The sequence below is a fragment of the Salmo salar genome, chromosome 26 (genome assembly GCF_965601325.2).
Source record: "Salmo salar chromosome 26, fSalSal1, whole genome shotgun sequence".
Lineage (NCBI taxonomy): Eukaryota > Metazoa > Chordata > Actinopteri > Salmoniformes > Salmonidae > Salmo > Salmo salar.
In genome coordinates this window covers 33,679,213-33,699,632 of record NC_138316.1, presented here as the reverse complement: position 1 = coordinate 33,699,632, position 20,420 = coordinate 33,679,213, and the positions used below count along the sequence as shown (strand labels likewise).

At 44.5% G+C, this 20,420-nt stretch overlaps 1 protein-coding gene across 6 annotated transcripts in view; it reads left to right on the top strand.

The window, feature by feature from the left end:
* LOC106587727 (semaphorin-6D) overlaps positions 1–20,420 on the top strand; it is a 259,286-nt gene that overhangs the window by 220,599 nt on the left and 18,267 nt on the right. For all 6 annotated transcript variants that reach the window (XM_082969637.1, XM_082969641.1, XM_082969640.1 and 3 more), the window contains 9 exons: positions 8,540–8,716; positions 9,566–9,738; positions 13,191–13,253; positions 14,243–14,344; positions 14,445–14,535; positions 14,690–14,809; positions 15,116–15,204; positions 17,858–18,075; positions 18,677–18,808. In XM_082969637.1, the coding sequence (XP_082825763.1) occupies positions 8,540–8,716; positions 9,566–9,738; positions 13,191–13,253; positions 14,243–14,344; positions 14,445–14,535; positions 14,690–14,809; positions 15,116–15,204; positions 17,858–18,075; positions 18,677–18,808 (1,165 nt within the window). The remainder of the gene's footprint in view (positions 1–8,539; positions 8,717–9,565; positions 9,739–13,190; positions 13,254–14,242; positions 14,345–14,444; positions 14,536–14,689; positions 14,810–15,115; positions 15,205–17,857; positions 18,076–18,676; positions 18,809–20,420) is intronic.

The window sequence follows — 20,420 nt, the reverse complement described above, 5'->3', positions numbered from 1 at the left end:
GAGAATAGACAGAGAGAGGGAGGGGAGAGAGAGAATAGAGAGAGGGAGGGGAGGGAGAGAGAAAGATGGATGGACATGGACAGAGAAAACGAGAGCAAGATAAATAACTATACATACAGTATGCCCAACAATCACAGAAGCTGGACTAAATATACAGTACCAGTCAAAAGTTTGGACACACCTACTCATTCAACATGTTTTCTTTATTTTTTACTATTTTCTACATTGTAGAATAATACATATATTTTTAGCAAAGTAGCCACCCTTTGCCTTGATGAAAGCTTTGCACACTCTTGACATTCTCTCAACCAGCTTCACCTGGAATGCTTTTCCAACAGTCTTGAAGGAGTTCACACATATCCTGAGCACTTGTCAATTTCACTCTGCGGTCCAACTCATCCCAAACTCTCTCAATTGGGTTGAGGTTGGGTGATTGTGGAGGGCAGGTCATCTGATGCAGCACTCCATCACTCTCCTTCTTGGTCAAATAGCCCTTACACAGCCTGGAAGTGTGTTGGGTCATTGTCCTGTTGGAAAACAAATAATAGTCCCACTAAGAGCAAACCAGATGGGATGGCATATCACTGGAGAATTCTGTGGTAGCCATTCTGGTTAAGTTTGCCTTGAATTCTAAATAAATCACAGACAGTGTCACCACCAAAGCACCCCCACAGCATCACACCTCGTCCTCCATGCTTCACGGTGGGAACTATACATGCAGAGATCATCCGTTCACCTGCTCTGTGTCTCATAAAAAACACTGTGGTTGGAACCAAAAATCTCAAATTTGGACTCATCAGACCAAAGGACAGATATCCATCGGTCTAACGTCCATTGCTCATGTTTCTTGGCCCAAGCAAGTCTCTTCTTCTTATTGGTGTCCTTTAGTAGTGGTTTCTTTGCAGCAATTCGACCACGAAGGCCTGATTCACGCAGTTGATGTTGAGATGTGTCTGTTACTTGAACTCTGTAAAGCATTTATTTGGGCTGCAATCTGAGGCTGGTAACTCTAATGAACTTATCCTCTGCAGCAGAGTAACTCTGGGTCCTCCTTTCCTGTGGCGGTCCTCATGAGAGCCAGTTTCATCATAGCGCTTGATGGTTTTTGCAACTGCACTGAAATTTTCTGGATTGACTGACCTTCATGTCTTAAAGTAATGATGGACTGTCGTTTCTCTTTGCTTATTTAAGTTGTTCTTGCCATTATACGGACTTGGTCTTTTACCGAATAGGTGTGCTATACAGAAGATAGCCCTATCTTGTCACAACACAACTGATAGGCTCAAACACATTAACAAGAAAATAAATTCCACAAATTCACTTTGAACAAGGCACACCTGTTAATTGAAATGCATTCCAGGTTACTACCTCATGAATCTGGTTGTCAGAATGCCAAGAGTGTGCAAAGTTGTCATCAAGGCAAAGGGTGGCTACTTTGAAGAATCTCAAATATAAAATATACACTGCTCAAAAAAATAAAGGGAACACTTAAACAACACAATGTAACTCCAAGTCAATCTCACTTCTGTGAAATCAAACTGTCCACTTAGGAAGCAACACTGATTGACAATACATTTCACATGCTGTTGTACAAATGGAAAAGACAACAGGTAGAAATTATAGGCAATTAGGAAGACACCCCCAATAAAGGAGTGGTTCTGCAGGTGGGGACCACAGACCACTTCTCAGTTCCTATGCTTCCTGGCTGATGTTTTGGTCACTTTTGAATGCTCGCGGTGCTTTCACTGTAGTGGTAACATGAGACGGAGTCTACAACCCACACAAGTGGCTCAAGTAGTGCAGCTCATCCAGGATGGCACATCAATGCGAGCTGTGGCAAGAAGGTTTGCTGTGTCTGTCAGCATAGTGTCCAGAGCATGGAGGCGCTACCAGGAGACAGGCCAGTACATCAGGAGACGTGGAGGAGGCCGTAGGAGGGCAACAACCCAGCAGCAGCCTTTGTGCAAGGAGGAGCAGGAGAAGCACTGCCAGAGCCCTGCAAAATGACCTCCAGCAGGCCACAAATGTGCATGTGTCTGCTCAAACGGTCAGAAACAGACTCCATGAGGGTGGTATGAGGGCCCGACGTCCACAGGTGGGGGTTGTGCTTACAACCCAACACCGTGCAGGACGTTTGGCATTTGCCAGAGAACACCAAGATTGGCAAATTTGCCACTGGCACCCTGTGCTCTTCACAGATGAAAGCAGGTTCACACTGAGCACGTGACAGACGTGACAGAGTCTGGAGACGCCGTGGAGAACGTTCTGCTGCCTGCAACATCCTCCAGCATGACCGGTTTGGCGGTGGGTCAGTCATGGTGTGGGGTGGCATTTCTTTGGGGGGCCGCACAGCCCTCCATGTGCTCGCCAGAGGTAGCCTGACTGCCATTAGGTACCGAGATGAGATCCTCAGACTCCTTGTGAGACCATATGCTGGTGCGGTTGGCCCTGGGTTCCTCCTAATGCAAGACAATGCTAGACCTCATGTGGCTGGAGTGTGTCAGCAGTTCCTGCAAGAGGAAGGCATTGATGCTATGGACTGGCCCGCCCATTCCCCAGACCTGAATCCAATTGAGCACATCTGGGACATCATGTCTCGCTCCATCCACCAACGCCACGTTGCACCACAGACTGTCCAGGAGTTGGCGGATGCTTTAGTCCAGGTCTGGGAGGAGATCCCTCAGGAGACCATCCGCCACCTCATCAGGAGCATGCCCAGGCGTTGTAGGGAGGTCATACAGGCATGCGGAGGCCACACACACTACTGAGCCTCATTTTGACTTGTTTTAAGGACATTACATCAAAGTTGGATCAGCCTGTTGTGTGGTTTTCCACTTTAATTTTGAGTGTGACTCCAAATCCAGGCCTCCATGGGTTGATAAATTGGATTTCCATTGATTATTTTTCTGTGATTTTATTGTCAGCACATTCAACTATGTAAAGAAAAAAGTATTTAATAAGATTATTTCTTTCATTCAGATCTAGGATGTGTTGTTTAAGTGTTCCCTTTATTTTTTGAGCAGTGTATATTTTGATTTGTTTAACACTTTTTTTGGTTACTACATGATTCCATATGTGATATTTCATAGTTCTGATGTCTTCACTGTTATTATACAATGTAGAAAATAGAAAAAAAGAAAGAAAAACTCTTGAATGAGTAGGTGTTGTAAAACCTTTGACAGATACTGATATATATATGCAGAGAGAGGAAGTCCTGTCCACACTGATTGCTGCTCCCAGTCTGTAAGTTCTTTGTTAACCTTGTGCAACTTTACCACAATATAGGTGTTGGTCAGGTTTTGTGATTGAAACACTGCAACTAGAACAAGCTTCGTAAGGCAACTTGGTGCAGATCCTGCCAATAATAAACAACCAGCCAACAACCCCCGCCACACACACACTATACACACACACTATACACACACACACACACACACACACACACACACACACACACACACACACACACACACACACACACACACACACCCTCCTCTTGGTGTTTAAACAGCGTGAGTCTGAGCCAACAACCTCAGCAGTGGGAGAGTGATTGTAGGATACTGAAAAGCCTGTAATAACAGACAGAGAAGAGCGAGAAGGAGGGGGAAGGCTGAACAGGACAGAGTTGCGTGACTAGCTCTATTCCTGCGTCTCAGGGCCTGTTGAGCCCCCCCCCCCCCCCCCCCCCACATACACACACAAACACTCTGCAGGGTAGGAATAGGATAGTGAATAGGGAACATGCTAGGTTGGCCTCAGATTGAGGGTAATTTTAGCAGGCTGACCCCTCCATGTCTCCCTTTCCTCTCCCTCTCTGTTCTGTTTTACATTAGAGCTGCTCAGGAAAAACTGCTACTCCACTGCTAGGCATCATGGGAAGTTACAGCCCAAGTGTTCCACAATAACAGAGAGCGAGAGAGAGAGAGTCTTGAAAGAAAAGAAAGAGAGAGAAAAAGAGAAAGGATAGGGAATGAAGGGAGAAAAAGAGAGTTAGAAAGAAAGGAAAAATAAATCAAAATAATCCTTAACAAGGGAGATTAATGATTTACCTGTGAATAAATGATTAACCTGTGAAAGGAGCCTTGTTGTATCTTGAGGCAGCCCTGAGGCAGTATAGTAATGCTCTATAATGTTCATATCATTTTCCCAGGGTTTATACTTTATTGATTGTATCTATATTCATTCTTAGATATTTAATTATCAGTTGTTGTCTCGAGAACCATTTGGAAACAAGACGTTTTCTCTAGGACAACTTTTTGGAATTGATTTGAAGGTCTGGATTGCAGGGAGAGTAACAGCAGCAGCGGGGATATTTCCAGATTTGGGCAATTAAGCTAGCATGCTAGCTGTTCTGGTAGACTGCTAGTTAGCAATGACTGGTGAAACTACAGTGCATTCAGAAAGTATTCACAGCCCTAGACTTTTTCCACATTTTGTTGTGTTACAGCCTGAATTTAAAATGTGTTAATTTGATATTTGTTGTCACTGATCTACACACAATAAATACCCCATAATGTCAAAGTGGAGTTATGTTTTTAGAAATGTTTACAAATTAATAAAAACGGTAAAGCTGAAATGTCTTGAGTCAATAAGTATTCAACTATTTTGTTAAGGCAAGCCTAAATAAGTTCAAGAGTAAAAATGTACTCAACAAGTCACATAATAAGTTGTATGGACTCACTCGGTGTGCAATAATAGTGTTTAACTGACTACCCCATCTCTGTACCCAACACATACAATCAGGGGCGCAACTTTGGTTTTAGAAGTGGGGGGACATAACTTGTGTTTTTTTTAAATGTGTTTTTTTTATCCAGTCGGATAAACACTCCAAAAAGCCTACCTGACCTCTCAGAGGCATCCACATGGTCCTAGAGCACACCACGGCCTCGTTTTTGTGATGATAAAAGGGGGGGGGGGCAAAAATGCAATTTCAGAATGTGGAGGGGACATATTCCCCCCGTCCCCAGTGAAAGATGCGCACCTGCATACAATTATAGGTAAGGTCCCTCAGTCGAGCAGTGATTTTCAAGCACAGATTCAACCACAAAGACCAGGGAAGGAAACTGCTCAGGGATTTCACCATGAGGCCAATGGTGACTTTAAAACAGTTACAGTGTGTAAAATGTCTGTGATATGAGATAACGGAGGATGGATCAACAACATTGTAGTTACTCCACAATAGTAACATAAATGATAGAGTGAAAAGAAGAAAGCCTGTACAGAATAGGCAGTAGGGCACTAAAGTAATACTGGAAAAAAAAATAGCAAAGAAATTAACTTTTTGTCTTGAATACAAAGTGTTATGTTTGGAGCAAATCTAACACATCACTGACTACCACTCGTCATATTTTTAAGCATGGTGGTGGCTGCATCATGTTATGTGTATGCATGTCATCAGCAAGGACTAGGGAGTTTTTTAGGATAAAAATTAATTGAATAGCACCGGCAAAATCATAGAGGAAAACTTGATTCAGTCTGTTTTCCAACAGACACTGGGAGACAAATTCACCTTTTAGCAGGACAATTACCTAAAACACAAGACCAAATATACACTGGAGTTGCTTACCAAGATGACATTGAATGTTGCTAAGTGACCTAGTTATAATTTTGACTTAAATCGGCTTGAAAATCTATGGCAAAACTTAAAAATATCTGTCTAGCAATGATCAAGAACCAACGTGATAATTTTTTTAAAGAATAATGGCCAAATATTGTACAATTCAGGTGAGCAAAGCTCTTAGAGATTTACCCAGGAAGACTCACACCTGTAATCAAATGTGATTCTAACGTATTGACTCAGGGGGTTGAATAGTGGTTTATTTTCCATATATAGATTTTTTTGTTGTTGAATTTTCTTCCATTTTGTCATTACAGAGTATTTTGTGTAGATAATTGAAAAAGAAAAGACAATTAAATCCATTTTAATCCCACTTTGTAACACATCAAAAAAATTTAAAAGTCAAAGGGTGTGGATAGTTTCTGAAGGCACTGTACCTTCAACTTCCTTCAAACTGCATGCAGACATACATATTGTACCCATGAACTCATCTGACTCTGGGTAAGTAGAAAAAGGTCTTAATTGCCAATATCTCACATTACCCCTTTAAGTAGCTAAAGCAGCATGTCCCCATGTAGTTGTCTCTACTTTTCTCTCTTTCTCCACTATATAAATTCCTCTTCTCCACTGATTAGGGTGAGGGATGAAATTGCTGACAGTTGCAGATCAATGAATCGTTCGGTATAGATCTGTGAATCGTTCTATATAGATTATATGAATTGTTCGGTATGGATCAGTGAATCATGTGTGTATGGGATATCCTGTAGCCAGCCTCATCGATGTGTGTTAGATCATCAGAGAGATCTTTCTGCTCTGATTGGTGAAACATCAGAACTCTAATTTCTCCACTAAAACCACTAATTGAAGAGAAGAGCAGATCTGCTCTGCCAGCTGGCACTGGGCTGGTTCATCCCAGCAGTAGTGCCTGTGTACCTCCATAGTGGCTGGTGATGCATCACTGCCAGTCATACTGCTTGGTTTGACTCTCTCTGTCTCTCTGTCTCTCTCTGTCTCTGTCATCACCACATTGATATAACCCTCCTCAGGCCACTTTAACAGCCAGATAGATACCATAGATCTAAGGCTGTGTGTATTCAGCCAGCTAACAGTATTAGACAGGGAGAGTAGATTTAGCCTGCAGTGTGTTGATTGTTCCATCCGATCCCCCCGCAGACATCCTCATTCTCATTGGTCATCTGTGCTGACATCTAATATTCCTTAGATCTAAAGATATAATATAATGTTCCACAGGTAAACTGCAGTGGTGTGTTAACCTATAGAGGCTGGTGTAGTTAGTATAATAGTTCATATAGGTGAACATGTATATAAGCCTAGTGAGGTATACATCCTGACTGGATCAATCAGATACTAATGGGCTGGCCAGACAGACACACCGGCTGCTGCCAGCTAGCTCTGCTCTGAAGCAGGTGGACCTTGGGCTAATTGAAAACGTGTCAATACTGGTTTGTGTGTGTGTAGCCGTGTGTGCGTGCATGTGCGCAAAGAGATGACATGCTCATCAGTGGTACTCTGGGATACTCTGCTTGTGTGCACACTTTTGTGTGTGTGTGTGTCTCAGTGTGCTGCTGGCTAATCCATCTCCCTGTGTGTGTGTGTGTGTGTGTGTGTGTGTGTGTGTGTGTGTGTGTGTGTGTGTGTGTGTGTGTGTGTGTGTGTGTGTGTGTGTGTGTGTGTGTGTGTGTGTCTCAGTGTGCTGCTGGCTAATCCATCTCCCTGTGTGTGTGTGTGTGTGTGTGTTGTCTAGTGGTAAATTGTGTATATCCGTTCAGACTGTCCACATGAATAATTTGTTTGTCTTATAAATATTTGACTGGACGTTCATTAATATGCACACACGCCGTCTCTAAAGGGCTGCTGCCTCTCACTCACCCACACACACACACACACACACACACACACACACACACACACACACACACACACACACACACACACACACACACACACACACACACACACACACACACACACACAGTAGCTGATCAGGCCGTCCGAGGTACTGCTCATGTCATAAATGATCTCAACTTGAAACCACTAAACATTCAATCATGTGATCTACAATAGACCCTGGTACAATAGACCCTGGTACAACAGACCCTGGTACAACAGACCCTGGTACAACAGACCCTGGTACAATAGACCCTGGTACAACAGACCCTGGTACAACAGACCCTGGTACAACAGACCCTGGTACAATAGACCGTGGTACAATAGACCCTGGTACAATAGACCCTGGTACAACAGACCCTGGTACAATAGTCCCTGGTACAATAGACCCTGGTACAATAGTCCCTGGTACAACAGACCCTGGTACAATAGACCCTGGTACAACAGACCCTGGTACAATAGACCCTGGTACAACAGACCCTGGTACAATAGACCCTGGTACAATAGACCCTGGTACAATAGACCCTGGTACAACAGACCCTGGTACAACAGACCCTGGTACAATAGTCCCTGGTACAATAGTCCCTGGTACAATAGACCCTGGTACAATAGACCCTGGTACAATAGACCCTGGTACAATAGTCCCTGGTACAATAGACCCTGGTACAATAGACCCTGGTACAATAGACCCTGGTACAATAGACCCTGGTACAATAGTCCCTGGTACAATAGTCCCTGGTACAATAGTCCCTGGTACAATAGTCCCTGGTACAATAGACCCTGGTACAATAGACCCTGGTACAACAGACCCTGGTACAATAGACCCTGGTACAATAGACCCTGGTAAAAACAGTTTACATGTAAAAGAGGTTCAGAGAGAAAAATGGAGTGTGTGTGTATGTGTAAGAGAGATATAGAGAGCGATTACAGGAAATGACAGAGAAAAATATTATTTTCTTTGGCGATTTAGAATATATAGGTATTTAGTGTCAATACTGAAATCTGTTAGTTCTGGACTTTCCTGACCATGTGTGTATTTCTGTATTTCATGACTGATCGTCTCTGTGTTTCCAGGTAACATCTTGTTGGGTGAGAACCAGGCAGGAAGGAGTGGTCTCAGACCAAAAGCAGCAACAGTCATGGTTTGGAGAGCAGGTCTTCTGCTCAGCATACTGCTAGCTACAGCCACACACACCCTGTCTGCCAGCTTCCCAGAGGACAGTATACCCCTGGACATTGTTGATGCACACTGTGAGTACATACACGCTGCACGTACACACACACTCAGGTTAGTCTAACTCACAAGACAGCAGCATCATGTCTCAGTACAATTTAATTTCCAATCAACTTTTATGCTGCACCCTGTTGTCTTGAATTATGTGTCCCATTGTCCTGCATGTATCAGTGAATAGTGTATTGATGGTGTACTGTAAGGTCTTCATGGTAATGTGTATCAGTGAATAGTGTATTGATGGTGTACTGTAAGGTCTTCATGGTAATGTGTATCAGTGAATAGTGTATTGATGGTGTACTGTAAGGTCTTCATGGTAATGTGTATCAGTGAATAGTGTATTGATGGTGTACTGTAAGGTCTTCATGGTAATGTAATGTGCTGACTGATCAGACATAGTATGCCCTGTATAAAATCAATCCTGTCCATCGTCAGCTCAGGCATTAACTAGATTCCCTTCCTCTGTGATGTACACAGGGAATACAAAGACTGCTGACCTGGCCTACCATCTCTCTCTCTCTCTCTCTCTCTCTCTCTCTCTCTCTCGCTCTCTCTCTCTCTCCCTCTCTCTCTCTCTCTCTCTCTCACACACACACACACACACACACACACACACACACACACACACACACACACACACACACACACACACACACACACACACACACACACACACACACACACACCACCGTGCTGTATCAGCAGCCTGAATTACACTACTGAGAGATTTCTATAAAGCTGTAACACACAACATGTTTACGCTTAATCAATAACCTGATTGATAGTGTGTGGCCCTCAGAGTCAGTGTGTGTGTAGCACTCTGAAAGCTTACACGTGTGTGATATCTAACGTGTGTATGTGTGTTTCAGTCTCGCGGCAGTACCCAGTGTTCCGAGGTCGTCCGTCGGGGAACGAGTCACAACACAGACTGGACTTCCAACTGATGACCAAGATACAGGATACACTGTTCATCGCTGGCAGAGACCAGGTGTATCTAGTGAGTCTCCGAGAATCCTACAGGAATGAGATCATTCCCTACAGGGTAAGTCTGTCTGTCTTTGAGTCTCTGTCTGTCTGTCTGTCTGTCTGTCTGTCTGTCTGTCTGTCTGTCTGTCTGTCTGTCTGTCTGTCTGTCTGTCTGTCTGTCTGTCTGTCTGTCTGTCTGTCTGTCTGTCTGTCTGTCTGTCTGTCTGTCTGTCTGTCTGTCTAACCACAAGTTACTCACTGAGTTACACACAAGTCTTCTGTAGAAAAAACGACCTCATCAATCACATAATTAACAGGCTATAAATGAGAGGGGAAATGGTTCTTTCTATAAATAATGGGGCCAATGTGTGACATTGGGATCAACATTTCAAAGTGGTTTGAAACTAAAATAAAAAGATGAAATAGATTGGATGCATACATGGAGATGTTTCTGTAGCCTATGTGGTTGACGCAGGGATACATAATAAAGCCATGAATAACGGTAGCATTAATCTCACCATCCCTGGTTTAACAATGAGAAAGTGACCAAAAAACAGGTTCCTTTTTTAATGGAAGACTTTGTATGGGAAGCTGCACATGGTTTTACCGCAACAGAGTACTGCAACACCCTTCAATTGAATTCTATTGAAGCGTGGGAAACTGTGGCCACATCTCTCACAAAAACGGATCAAAAATGAAATCACAGATAATTATAAGGGAGCAGGAGAACTTATAAATGGGCTACAATAATTAAAAATACTTTTCAAGCACCAAATTGAGGAAATGTCTGATTTTCAAGGTAGGCCTATTCCAGTTCTTGAATTTCTGAGCTCCAAATTTTATTTCAAGTAGGCTACTTCAAGCCCCTTGTATTGTTTAAAATTGAAGGTATAACATGGAGAATTTTTTGTTGTCTTTGTCACGTTATTTCATTACCAGATCATAATGTCAATAAGCCACTAGGCTGTGTAATTTGTTGTCATTATATCCAGAATAATTCATAGGAATATCATTGGTGTTGCGCACAGCTGCGCACAGTAGACTCCATGTCCAATCGGAGGCACAAAACATATGAAAACATGAACTCATTACATAAAAGTTTTCTCTGTTAAATCTAACGAGACCCTGCTGTAAATCAAGCAGAAAACAAGAGATGATCAGCATCAATTCACAAGGGATATTAGATCCAACGTGGATCCAGGAACAACTCTTCACCGGTGTAACGAATGAGACCCCAAAATATTCATTTTTCCAGCACTCGGGCTGTTGTTACATTGCATGCTCTATCACAACAGCTGTTCGTTCAGCACTTGACTGTCATTCAGAAAATTCCTTCCTGGATCAGATGATGATGTGTGAAAATATCACGGTGTACCTAATCAGCTGGACACCAAATGCGCACCCAACAAGTATTAAGCATAATTATTGAAGAACCATGTTAATGACAGTATCAATTTAGGTTTTAAGTATCAAGGTAAGGTGACTCTTTCGGTTAGAAGCATTAACTTTTGCAATCATATACATTATTTTGGATTTGTGTGCCCATAAAAACAGTTTTCACCCCGTAACATAAGGAGACAAGAAATGGTTACACCTCATTTCTGATATCTCGATTTAAAAAAAAAACTGCCCAACAGCTAGATCCAGGTTTCTTACAGGGTTAAAGTTCAATGTCTAACTGAACTGATTACTGCTTAATACAGTTGAAGTGGGAAGTTTACATACACTTAGGTTGGAGTCATTGAAACTCGTTTTTCAACCACTCCACAAATTTCTTGTTAACAAACTATAGTGTTGGCAAGTCGGTTAGGACATCTACTTTGTGCATGACACAAGTAATTTTTCCAACAATTGTTTACAGACAGATTATTATTAAACATCTTGGAAAATTCCAGAAAATGATGTCATGGCTTTAGAAGCTTCTGATAGGCTAATTTACATAATTTGAGTCAATTGGAGTCAATTGAAGATACCACGTTCATCTGTACAAACAATAGTACGCAAGTATAAACACCATGGGACCACACAGCTGTCATACCGGTCAGGAAGGAGACGCGTTCTGTCTCCTAGAGATGAACGTACTTTGGTGCGAAAAGTGCAAATCAATCCCAGAACTACAGCAATTGACCTTGTGAAGATGCTGGAGGAAACGGGTACAACAGTATCTATATCCACAGTAAAATAGTCCTATATTGACGTAACCTGAAAGGCTGCTCAGCAAGGAAGAAGCCACTGCTCCTAAACCGCCATAAAAAAGCCAGACTACGGTTTGCAACTGCACATGCGGAAAAATATCGTACTTTTTGGAGAAATGTCCTCTGGTCTGATTAAACAAATAGAACTGTTTGGCCATAATGACCATCATTATGTTTGGAGGAAAAAGGGGGAGGCCTGCAAGCCGAAGAACACCATCCCAACCGTGAAGCACGGGAGAGGCAGCATCATGTTGTGGGGGTGCTTTGCTGCAGGAGGGACTGGTGCACTTCACAAAATAGATGGCATCATGAGGAAGGACAATTATGTGGATATATTGAAGCAACATTTCAAGACATCAGTCCGAAAGTTAAAGCTTGGTCGCAAATGGGTCTTCCAAATGACCCCAAGCATACTTCCAAAGTTGTGGCAAAATGGCTTAAGGACAACAAAGTCAAGGTATTGGGAGTGGCCATCACAATGCCCTGACCTCAATCCTATAGAAAATGTGTGGGCAGAACTGAAAAAGTGTGTGCGAGCAAGTAGGCCTACAAACCTGACTCAGTTACACCAGCTCTGTCAGGAGGAATGGGCCAAAATTCGCCCAACTTATTGTGGGAAGCTTGTGGATGGCAACCCAAAACATTATACCCAAGTCAAACAATTTAAAGGCAATGCTACCAAATATTAATTGAGTGTATGTAAACTTCTGACCCACTGGGAATGTGATGAAAGAAATAAAAGCTGAAATAAATCATTCTCTCTACAATTTTCTGACATTTCACATTCTTAAAATAGTGGTGATAACTGACCTAAGACAGGGAATTTTTACTAGGATTAAATGTCAGGAATTGTGAAAAACTGAGTTTAAATGTATTTGGCTAAGGTGTATGTAAACTTCTGACTTCAACTGTATATGATATATCGACAACTTCCACTGCCATAAATGCAAGGTCAGAAAAGTGATGTTTTATGTAACACGATTTTGGACAAATCCGTCAAGACGCCAATCATGATAAAAGGTTAAACATAGGTTTTAAATAAACTCGTGAATTTGATTGAATATAGCTATGATCCCCCCTTACATCTTCATGTAATGACATGACATTTTTTGCAGATTATTATCAATGACTTATCAACAGCTTTAACAAGTTGTCCAGTGTGGGAAATCACAAATGCTAAAGTGTGTATGTTTGTGCTTGCCTGAATGTGTGTGTGTGTGTGTGTGTGTGTGTGTGTGTGTGTGTGTGTGTGTGTGTGTGTGTGTGTGTGTGTGTGTGTGTGTGTGTGTGTGTGTGTGTGTGTGTGTGTGTGTGTGTGTGTGTGTGTTTACAGAAGTTAACATGGAGGTCAGGCGAGGCAGACAGAAAGAACTGTGCCATGAAGGGGAAACACAGAGTAAGACTTTACTATACTTACTAATATACTATGTTTCTATAATTACTATACACTGCCTTTCTACTGACTACTATAGACTCTCTACTCTCGGCTTTACTTCTCACCTCATAATGTCTTATATCATTATAGCTACTGGCTATAGCTACCATTATAGCTACTGGCTATAGCTACCATTATAGCTACTGGCTATAGCTACCATTATAGCTACTGGCTATAGCTACCATTATAGCTACTGGCTATATCTGCCATTATAGCTACTGGCTATAGCTGCCATTATAGCTACTGGCTATAGCTGCCATTATAGCTACTGGCTATAGCTGCCATTATAGCTACTGGCTATAGCTGCCATTATAGCTACTGGCTATAGCTGCCATTATAGCTACTGGCTATAGCTGCCATTATAGCTACTGGCTATAGCTGCCATTATAGCTACTGGCTATAGCTGCCATTATAGCTACTGGCTATAGCTACCATTATAGCTACTGGCCATAGCTACCATTATAGCTACTGGCCATAGCTACCATTATAGCTACTGGCTATATCTGCCATTATAGCTACTGGCTATAGCTACTATTATAGCTACTGGCTATATCTGCCATTATAGCTACTGGCTATAGCTACTGGCTATAGCTACCATTATAGCTACTGGCTATAGCTACCATTATAGCTACTGGCTATAGCTACCATTATAGCTACTGGCTATAGCTACCATTATAGCTACTGGCTATAGCAACTGGCTATAGCTACCATTATAGCTACTGGCTATAGCTACCATTATAGCTACTGGCTATATCTGCCATTATAGCTACTGGCTATAGCTGCCATTATAGCTACTGGCTATGGCGACCATTATAGCTACTAGCTAAACGGTTTATTATATGATCTCTCTCTCTCTCTCTCTCTCTCTCTCTCTCTCTCTCTCTCTGTCTCTCTCTCTCTCTGTCTCTCTCTCTCTCTGTCTCTCTCTCTCTCTCTCTCCCCTCCTCCAGGATGAGTGTCATAACTACATCAAGGTTCTGGTTCCCAGAAATGATGACCTGGTGTTCATCTGTGGAACAAACGGCTTCAACCCCATGTGCCGGTACTACAGGGTAAGAAACGTTCTCTCTTCCTCCTGCTCTGCCTCCATAAGCACCTATTGTTTACTATGCCATCTGTGTGTCTTTGTTAACGGCGTGCATGTGTGTGTAGCTGGATAACCTGGAGTTTGACGGGGAGGAAATCAGCGGACTGGCACGATGCCCGTTTGACGCCAAGCAGACCAACGTCGCTCTGTTCGCTGGTATGACCACACACACACACACACACTGTGGCCATAGCAACTAGGGTTCATAAGTCAGTCTGTAAACAAACAGTTTGAACCAGGGTGTTAGATCCACATGTCCAGTATGACAGAATGGAATGTGTTTGTCTGACCTGTGTGTGTGTTGTTTCAGATGGGAAGCTGTACTCGGCGACGGTTGCTGACTTCCTGGCGAGCGACGCAGTGATCTACCGTAGTATGGGTGACGGCTCGGCCCTCAGGACCATCAAATACGACTCCAAATGGCTGAAAGGTAAACACAGCAGTGTGTGGTGACAGCAGACTCTGTCCATGTCCTGCGAAGACGTCTTGTAGCTCTGCCCTGTCACACTATCTAGGTCAACTCTGTTACACGCAGCTATTACAGGAACACTGAAATATTAAGGATGGATGGAGAGAGAGAGAGAGAGAGAGAGAGAGAGAGAGAAGTGAGGGAAGGAGGGAGAGGGAAGGAGAACGGAGAGAGACAGAGGTAGTTATGTATAGACAGAGGTAGAAATCAAGGGAGAGAAAAAAAGAGACGTGACAACACAAAACCTCTGTCCCCTCTCTCTTCCAGAGCCCCATTTCCTGCATGCAGTGGATTATGGGAACTATGTCTACTTCTTCTACAGAGAGATCGCAGCGGAACACAACAACTTGGGCAAGGTAGCATGCACACACACGCACACACACAGTTTACTAGACAACATTGTGTATTATAAATATTTATGTATTATAAATAGTAAACACTATATTATCAGACAACAGATAGTGTTGTAGTAAAGTGCTGAGTACAGCAGAATGTGTAAGGTGTAGTTTGGTAGGTCAAACCACTTTACATGTAAACCCTTTACCCATGGAGAGGATTCACACACACACACACACACACACACACACACACACACACACACACACACACACACACACACACACACACACACACACACACACACACCCACCCACCCTTGGTGGTAATGGATGTTTTCTGCAGTTATTAGTATGCTTTAGCCACCGCAGGCCTCATATTTACCCATGACGCATCATTCAGAGAATGGGCGGCCAGGCTGAAACCTCGGGCTGATAAATATTTTAGCACTACTAATGTTGGGATGTGTGTTCCTGTGTGTGCGTGTGTGTGTGTGTCGATGTTGATGGGCCTGGGATGACACCTGGGCAGATGGAGCTTTGCACTGGTCAATTATTAAAGCTGTTTCTGCTGACTGCTTCACACGCTTCATTTAAACCACAAGAGTTCTAGCCCTAGTCCCCCACAGTCCAACACCCAGAGCTCTAGCCCTAGTCCCCCACAGTCCAACACCCAGAGCTCTAGCCCTAGTCCCCCACAGTCCAACACCCAGAGCTCTAGCCCTAGTCCCCCACAGTCCAACACCCAGAGCTCTAGCCCTAGTCCCCCACAGTCCAACACCCAGAGCTCTAGCCCTAGTCCCCCACAGTCCAACACCCAGAGCTCTAGCCCTAGTCCCCCACAGTCCAACACCCAGAGCTCTAGCCCTAGTCCCCCACAGTCCAACACCCAGAGCTCTAGCCCTAGTCCCCCACAGTCCAACACCCAGAGCTATAGCCCTAGTCCCCCACAGTCCAACACCCAGAGCTCTAGCCCTAGTCCCCCACAGTCCAACACCCAGAGCTCTAGCCCTAGTCCCCCACAGTCCAACACCCAGAGCTCTAGCCCTAGTCCCCCACAGTCCAACACCCAGAGCTCTAGCCCTAGTCCCCCACAGTCCAACACCCAGAGCTCTAGCCCTAGTCCCCCACAGTCCAACACCCAGAGCTCTAGCCCTAGTCCCCCACAGTCCAACACCCAGAGCTCTAGCCCTAGTCCCCCACAGTCCAACACCCAGAGCTCTAGCCCTAGTCCCCCACAGTCCAACACCCAGAGTTCTAGCCCTAGTCCCCCACAGTCCAACACCCAGAGCTCTAGCCCTAGTCCACCACAGTCCAACACCCAGAGCGCTAGCCCTAGTCCCCCACAGTCCAACACCCAGAGCTCTAGCCCTAGTCCCCCACAGTCAACACCCAGAGCTCTAGCCCTAGTCCCCCACAGTCCAACACCCAGAGCTCTAGCCCTAGTCCCCCACAGTCCAACACCCAGAGCTCTAGCCCTAGTCCCCCACAGTCAACACCCAGAGCTCTAGCCCTAGTCCCCCACAGTCCAACACCCAGAGCTCTAGCCCTAGTCCCCCACAGTCCAACACCCAGAGCTCTAGTCCTAGTCCCCCACAGTCTAACACCCAGAGCTCTAGCCCTAGTCCCCCACAGTCTAACACCCAGAGCTCTAGCCCTAGTCTGCCACACTCCAACACCCAAAGCCCTAGTCCCCTACAGCCCAACAGTCCAACACCCAGAGCTCTAGCCCAGTCCCTATCATATAGCCCCATCCTATAGCCCAGTCCCAGTCCTATAGCCCAGCCCCTATCATATAGCCCCATCCTATAGCCCAGTCCTATAGCCCAGTCCCTATCATATAGCCCCGCCCTATAGCCCAGTCCCAGTCCTATAGCCCAGTCCCTATCATATAGCCCGTCCTATAGCCCAGTCTCTATCATATAGCACCGTCCTATAGCCCAGTCCTATAGCCCAGTCCCTATCATATAGCCCAGTCCCTATCATATAGCACCGTCCTATAGCCCAGTCTCTATCATATAGCCCAGTCCCTATCATATAGCACCGTCCTATAGCCCAGTCCTATAGCCCAGTCTCTATCATATAGCCCAGTCCCTATCATATAGCCCAGTCCCTATCATATAGCCCAGTCCCTATCATATAGCACCGTCCTATAGCCCAGTCCTATATCCCAGCCCCTATCATATAGCCCAGTCCCTATCATATAGCACCGTCCTATAGCCCAGTCCTATAGCCCAGCCCCTATCATATAGCCCAGTCCCTATCATATAGCACCGTCCTATAGCCCAGTCTCAGTCATATAGCCCAATCCCTATCATATAGCCCAGTCCCTATCATATAGCCCAATCCCCATCATATAGCCCAGTCCTATAGCCCAGCTCTGTCCTAGTTCAAGGTTATTCAGACTGAGTAAAGAGGTGTGTGTGAATCAGGTTTAGGGTTAAGAGGTGTGAGGCCTTTGTTGAATTGGAGCTTCAAATGTCCTCTCTGACACAGGGTCCTGGATAAGCATGTGTGTGCGCCCGCGCCCGCGTGTGCTTGTGTATGCGTCAGTGTGCGTCACACTGTGAGGCCACAGGATGAGGCAGATGTCTTATTCAGAGGGTGGAAGTGTTTTAGTGATGCTGATTGCAGAGTCTCTCTCTCTCCCCCCTGCTCCCCCTTTCCTTTCCAGGCCGTCTACTCCAGAGTGGCTCGTATCTGTAAGAACGACGTAGGCGGGTCCCAGCGTGTGTTGGAGAAACACTGGACGTCCTTCGTCAAGGCCAGACTCAACTGTTCTGTTCCTGGAGAATCGTTCTTCTACTTCGATGTTCTACAGTCCATCACTGACATCATCAACATCAACGGAGTTCCTTCTGTGGTGGGAGTCTTCACTACACAGATGAACAGGTAAGGATGGACACACCGAGGCTGCATCCCAAATGGCACCCTATTCCCTGTATAGTGCACTACTTTTGACTAGGGACCATAGGTCTCTGGTCAAAGTGGTTCACTATACGGGAATAGGGTGCCATTTGGGGTACACTCTTTGTAATATTGGTGTAACAGATGTGTTGTTAATGTGAATCTCTTGTTGTGTGTGTTTTCTCCATATCTAGTTATCAGTAGTTGTGTAACAGTGTGTGGTTGTGTTCCTCTCTCTTCAGTATCCCAGGGTCTACAGTGTGTATATTAGTAGCTATAGTTAATAGTAGTTGTGTAACAGTGTGTGTTTGTGTTCCTCTCTCTTCAGTATCCCAGGGTCTACAGTGTGTATATTAGTAGCTATAGTTAATAGTAGTTGTGTAACAGTGTGTGGTTGTGTTCCTCTCTCTTCAGTATCCCAGGGTCTACAGTGTGTATATTAGTAGCTATAGTTAATAGTAGTTGTGTAACAGTGTGTGTTTGTGTTCCTCTCTCTTCAGTATCCCAGGGTCTACAGTATTTATATTAGTAGCTATAGTTAATAGTAGTTGTGTAACAGTATGTGATTGTGTTCCTCTCTCTTCAGTATCCCAGGGTCTGCAGTGTGTGCGTTTTCCATGGATGACATAGAGAAGGTGTTCAGAGGACGATTTAAAGAACAGAAAACACCTGACTCTGTCTGGACCGCCTTCCCAGAGGAGAGACTGCCCAAACCCAGGTATGTACCTGTATCTTTTCCCTAACCCAAACCCAGGTATGTACCTGTACCTTTTCCCTAACCCAAACCCAGGTATGTACCTGTACCTTTTCCCTAACCCAAACCCAGGTATGTACCTGTACCTTTTCCCTAACCCAAACCCAGGTATGTACCTGTATCTTTTCCCTAACCCAAACCCAGGTATGTACCTGTACCTTTTCCCTAACCCAAACCCAGGTATGTACCTGTGCCTTTACCCTAACCCAAACCCAGGTATGTACCTGTACCTTTTCCCTAACCCAAACCCAGGTATGTACCTGTACCTTTTCCCTAACCCAAACCCAGGTATGTACCTGTACCTTTTCCCTAACCCAAACCCAGGTATGTACCTGTACCTTTTCCCTAACCCAAACCCAGGTATGTACCTGTACCTTTTCCCTAACCCTAACCCAGGTATGTACCTGTACCTTTTCCCTAACCCAAACCCAGGTATGTACCTGTACCTTTACCCTAACCCAAACCTAGGTATGTACCTTTACCCTAACCCAAATCCAGGTATGTACCTTTACCCTAACCCAAACCCAGTATGTACCTTTACCCTAACCCAAACCTAGGTATGTACCTTACCCTAACCCAAACCCAGGTATGCACCTGTACCTTTTCCCTAACCCAAACCCAGGTATGCACCTATACTTTTACCCTAACCCAGGTATGAACCTGTACTTTTACCCTAACCCAGGTATGAACCTGTACTTTTACCCTAACCCAGGTATGTACCTGTACCCAAACCCTAACCCAGGTATACACCTGTACCCTAACCATAACCCTAACCCAGGTATGTACCTATACCATTACCCTAACCCAGGTATGAACCTGTACTTTTACCCTTACCCAGGTATGTACCTGTACCTTTACCCAAACCCTAATCCAGGTATGCACCTGTACCCTAACCATAACCCTAACCCAGGTATGTACCTGTACCGTTACCCTAACCCAGGTATGTACCTGTACCGTTACCCTAACCCAGGTATGTACCTGTACCTTTACCCTAACCCAGGTATGTACCTGTACCTTTACCCTAACCCAGGTATGTACCTGTACTTTTACCCTAACCCAGGTATGTACCTGTACCTTTACCCTAACCCAAACCCAGGTATGTGCCTGTACCTTTACCCAAACCCAGGTATGTACCCTTAACCTAACCCAAACCCAGTTATGTACCTTTACCCTAACCATAAACCAAAACCAGGTATGTCAGTCTCTAACCCTAACCCAAGCCCAGGTGCCATACATATAGTATGTCAGTCTCTAACCCTGACCCAAGCCCAGGTACTATACCTACAGTATGTCAGTCTCTAACCCTAACCCAAGCCCAGGTACTATACCTACAGTATGTCAGTCTCTAACCCTGACCCAAGCCCAGGTACTATACCTACAGTATATCAGTCTCTAACCCTGACCCAAGCCCAGTTACTATACCTACAGTATGTCGGTCTCTAACCCTGACCCAAGCCCAGGTTCTATACCTACAGTATGTCAGTCTCTAACCCAAGCCCAGGTACTATACCTACAGTATGTCAGTCTCTAACCCAAGCCCAGGTACTATACCTACAGTATGCCAGTCTCTAACCCA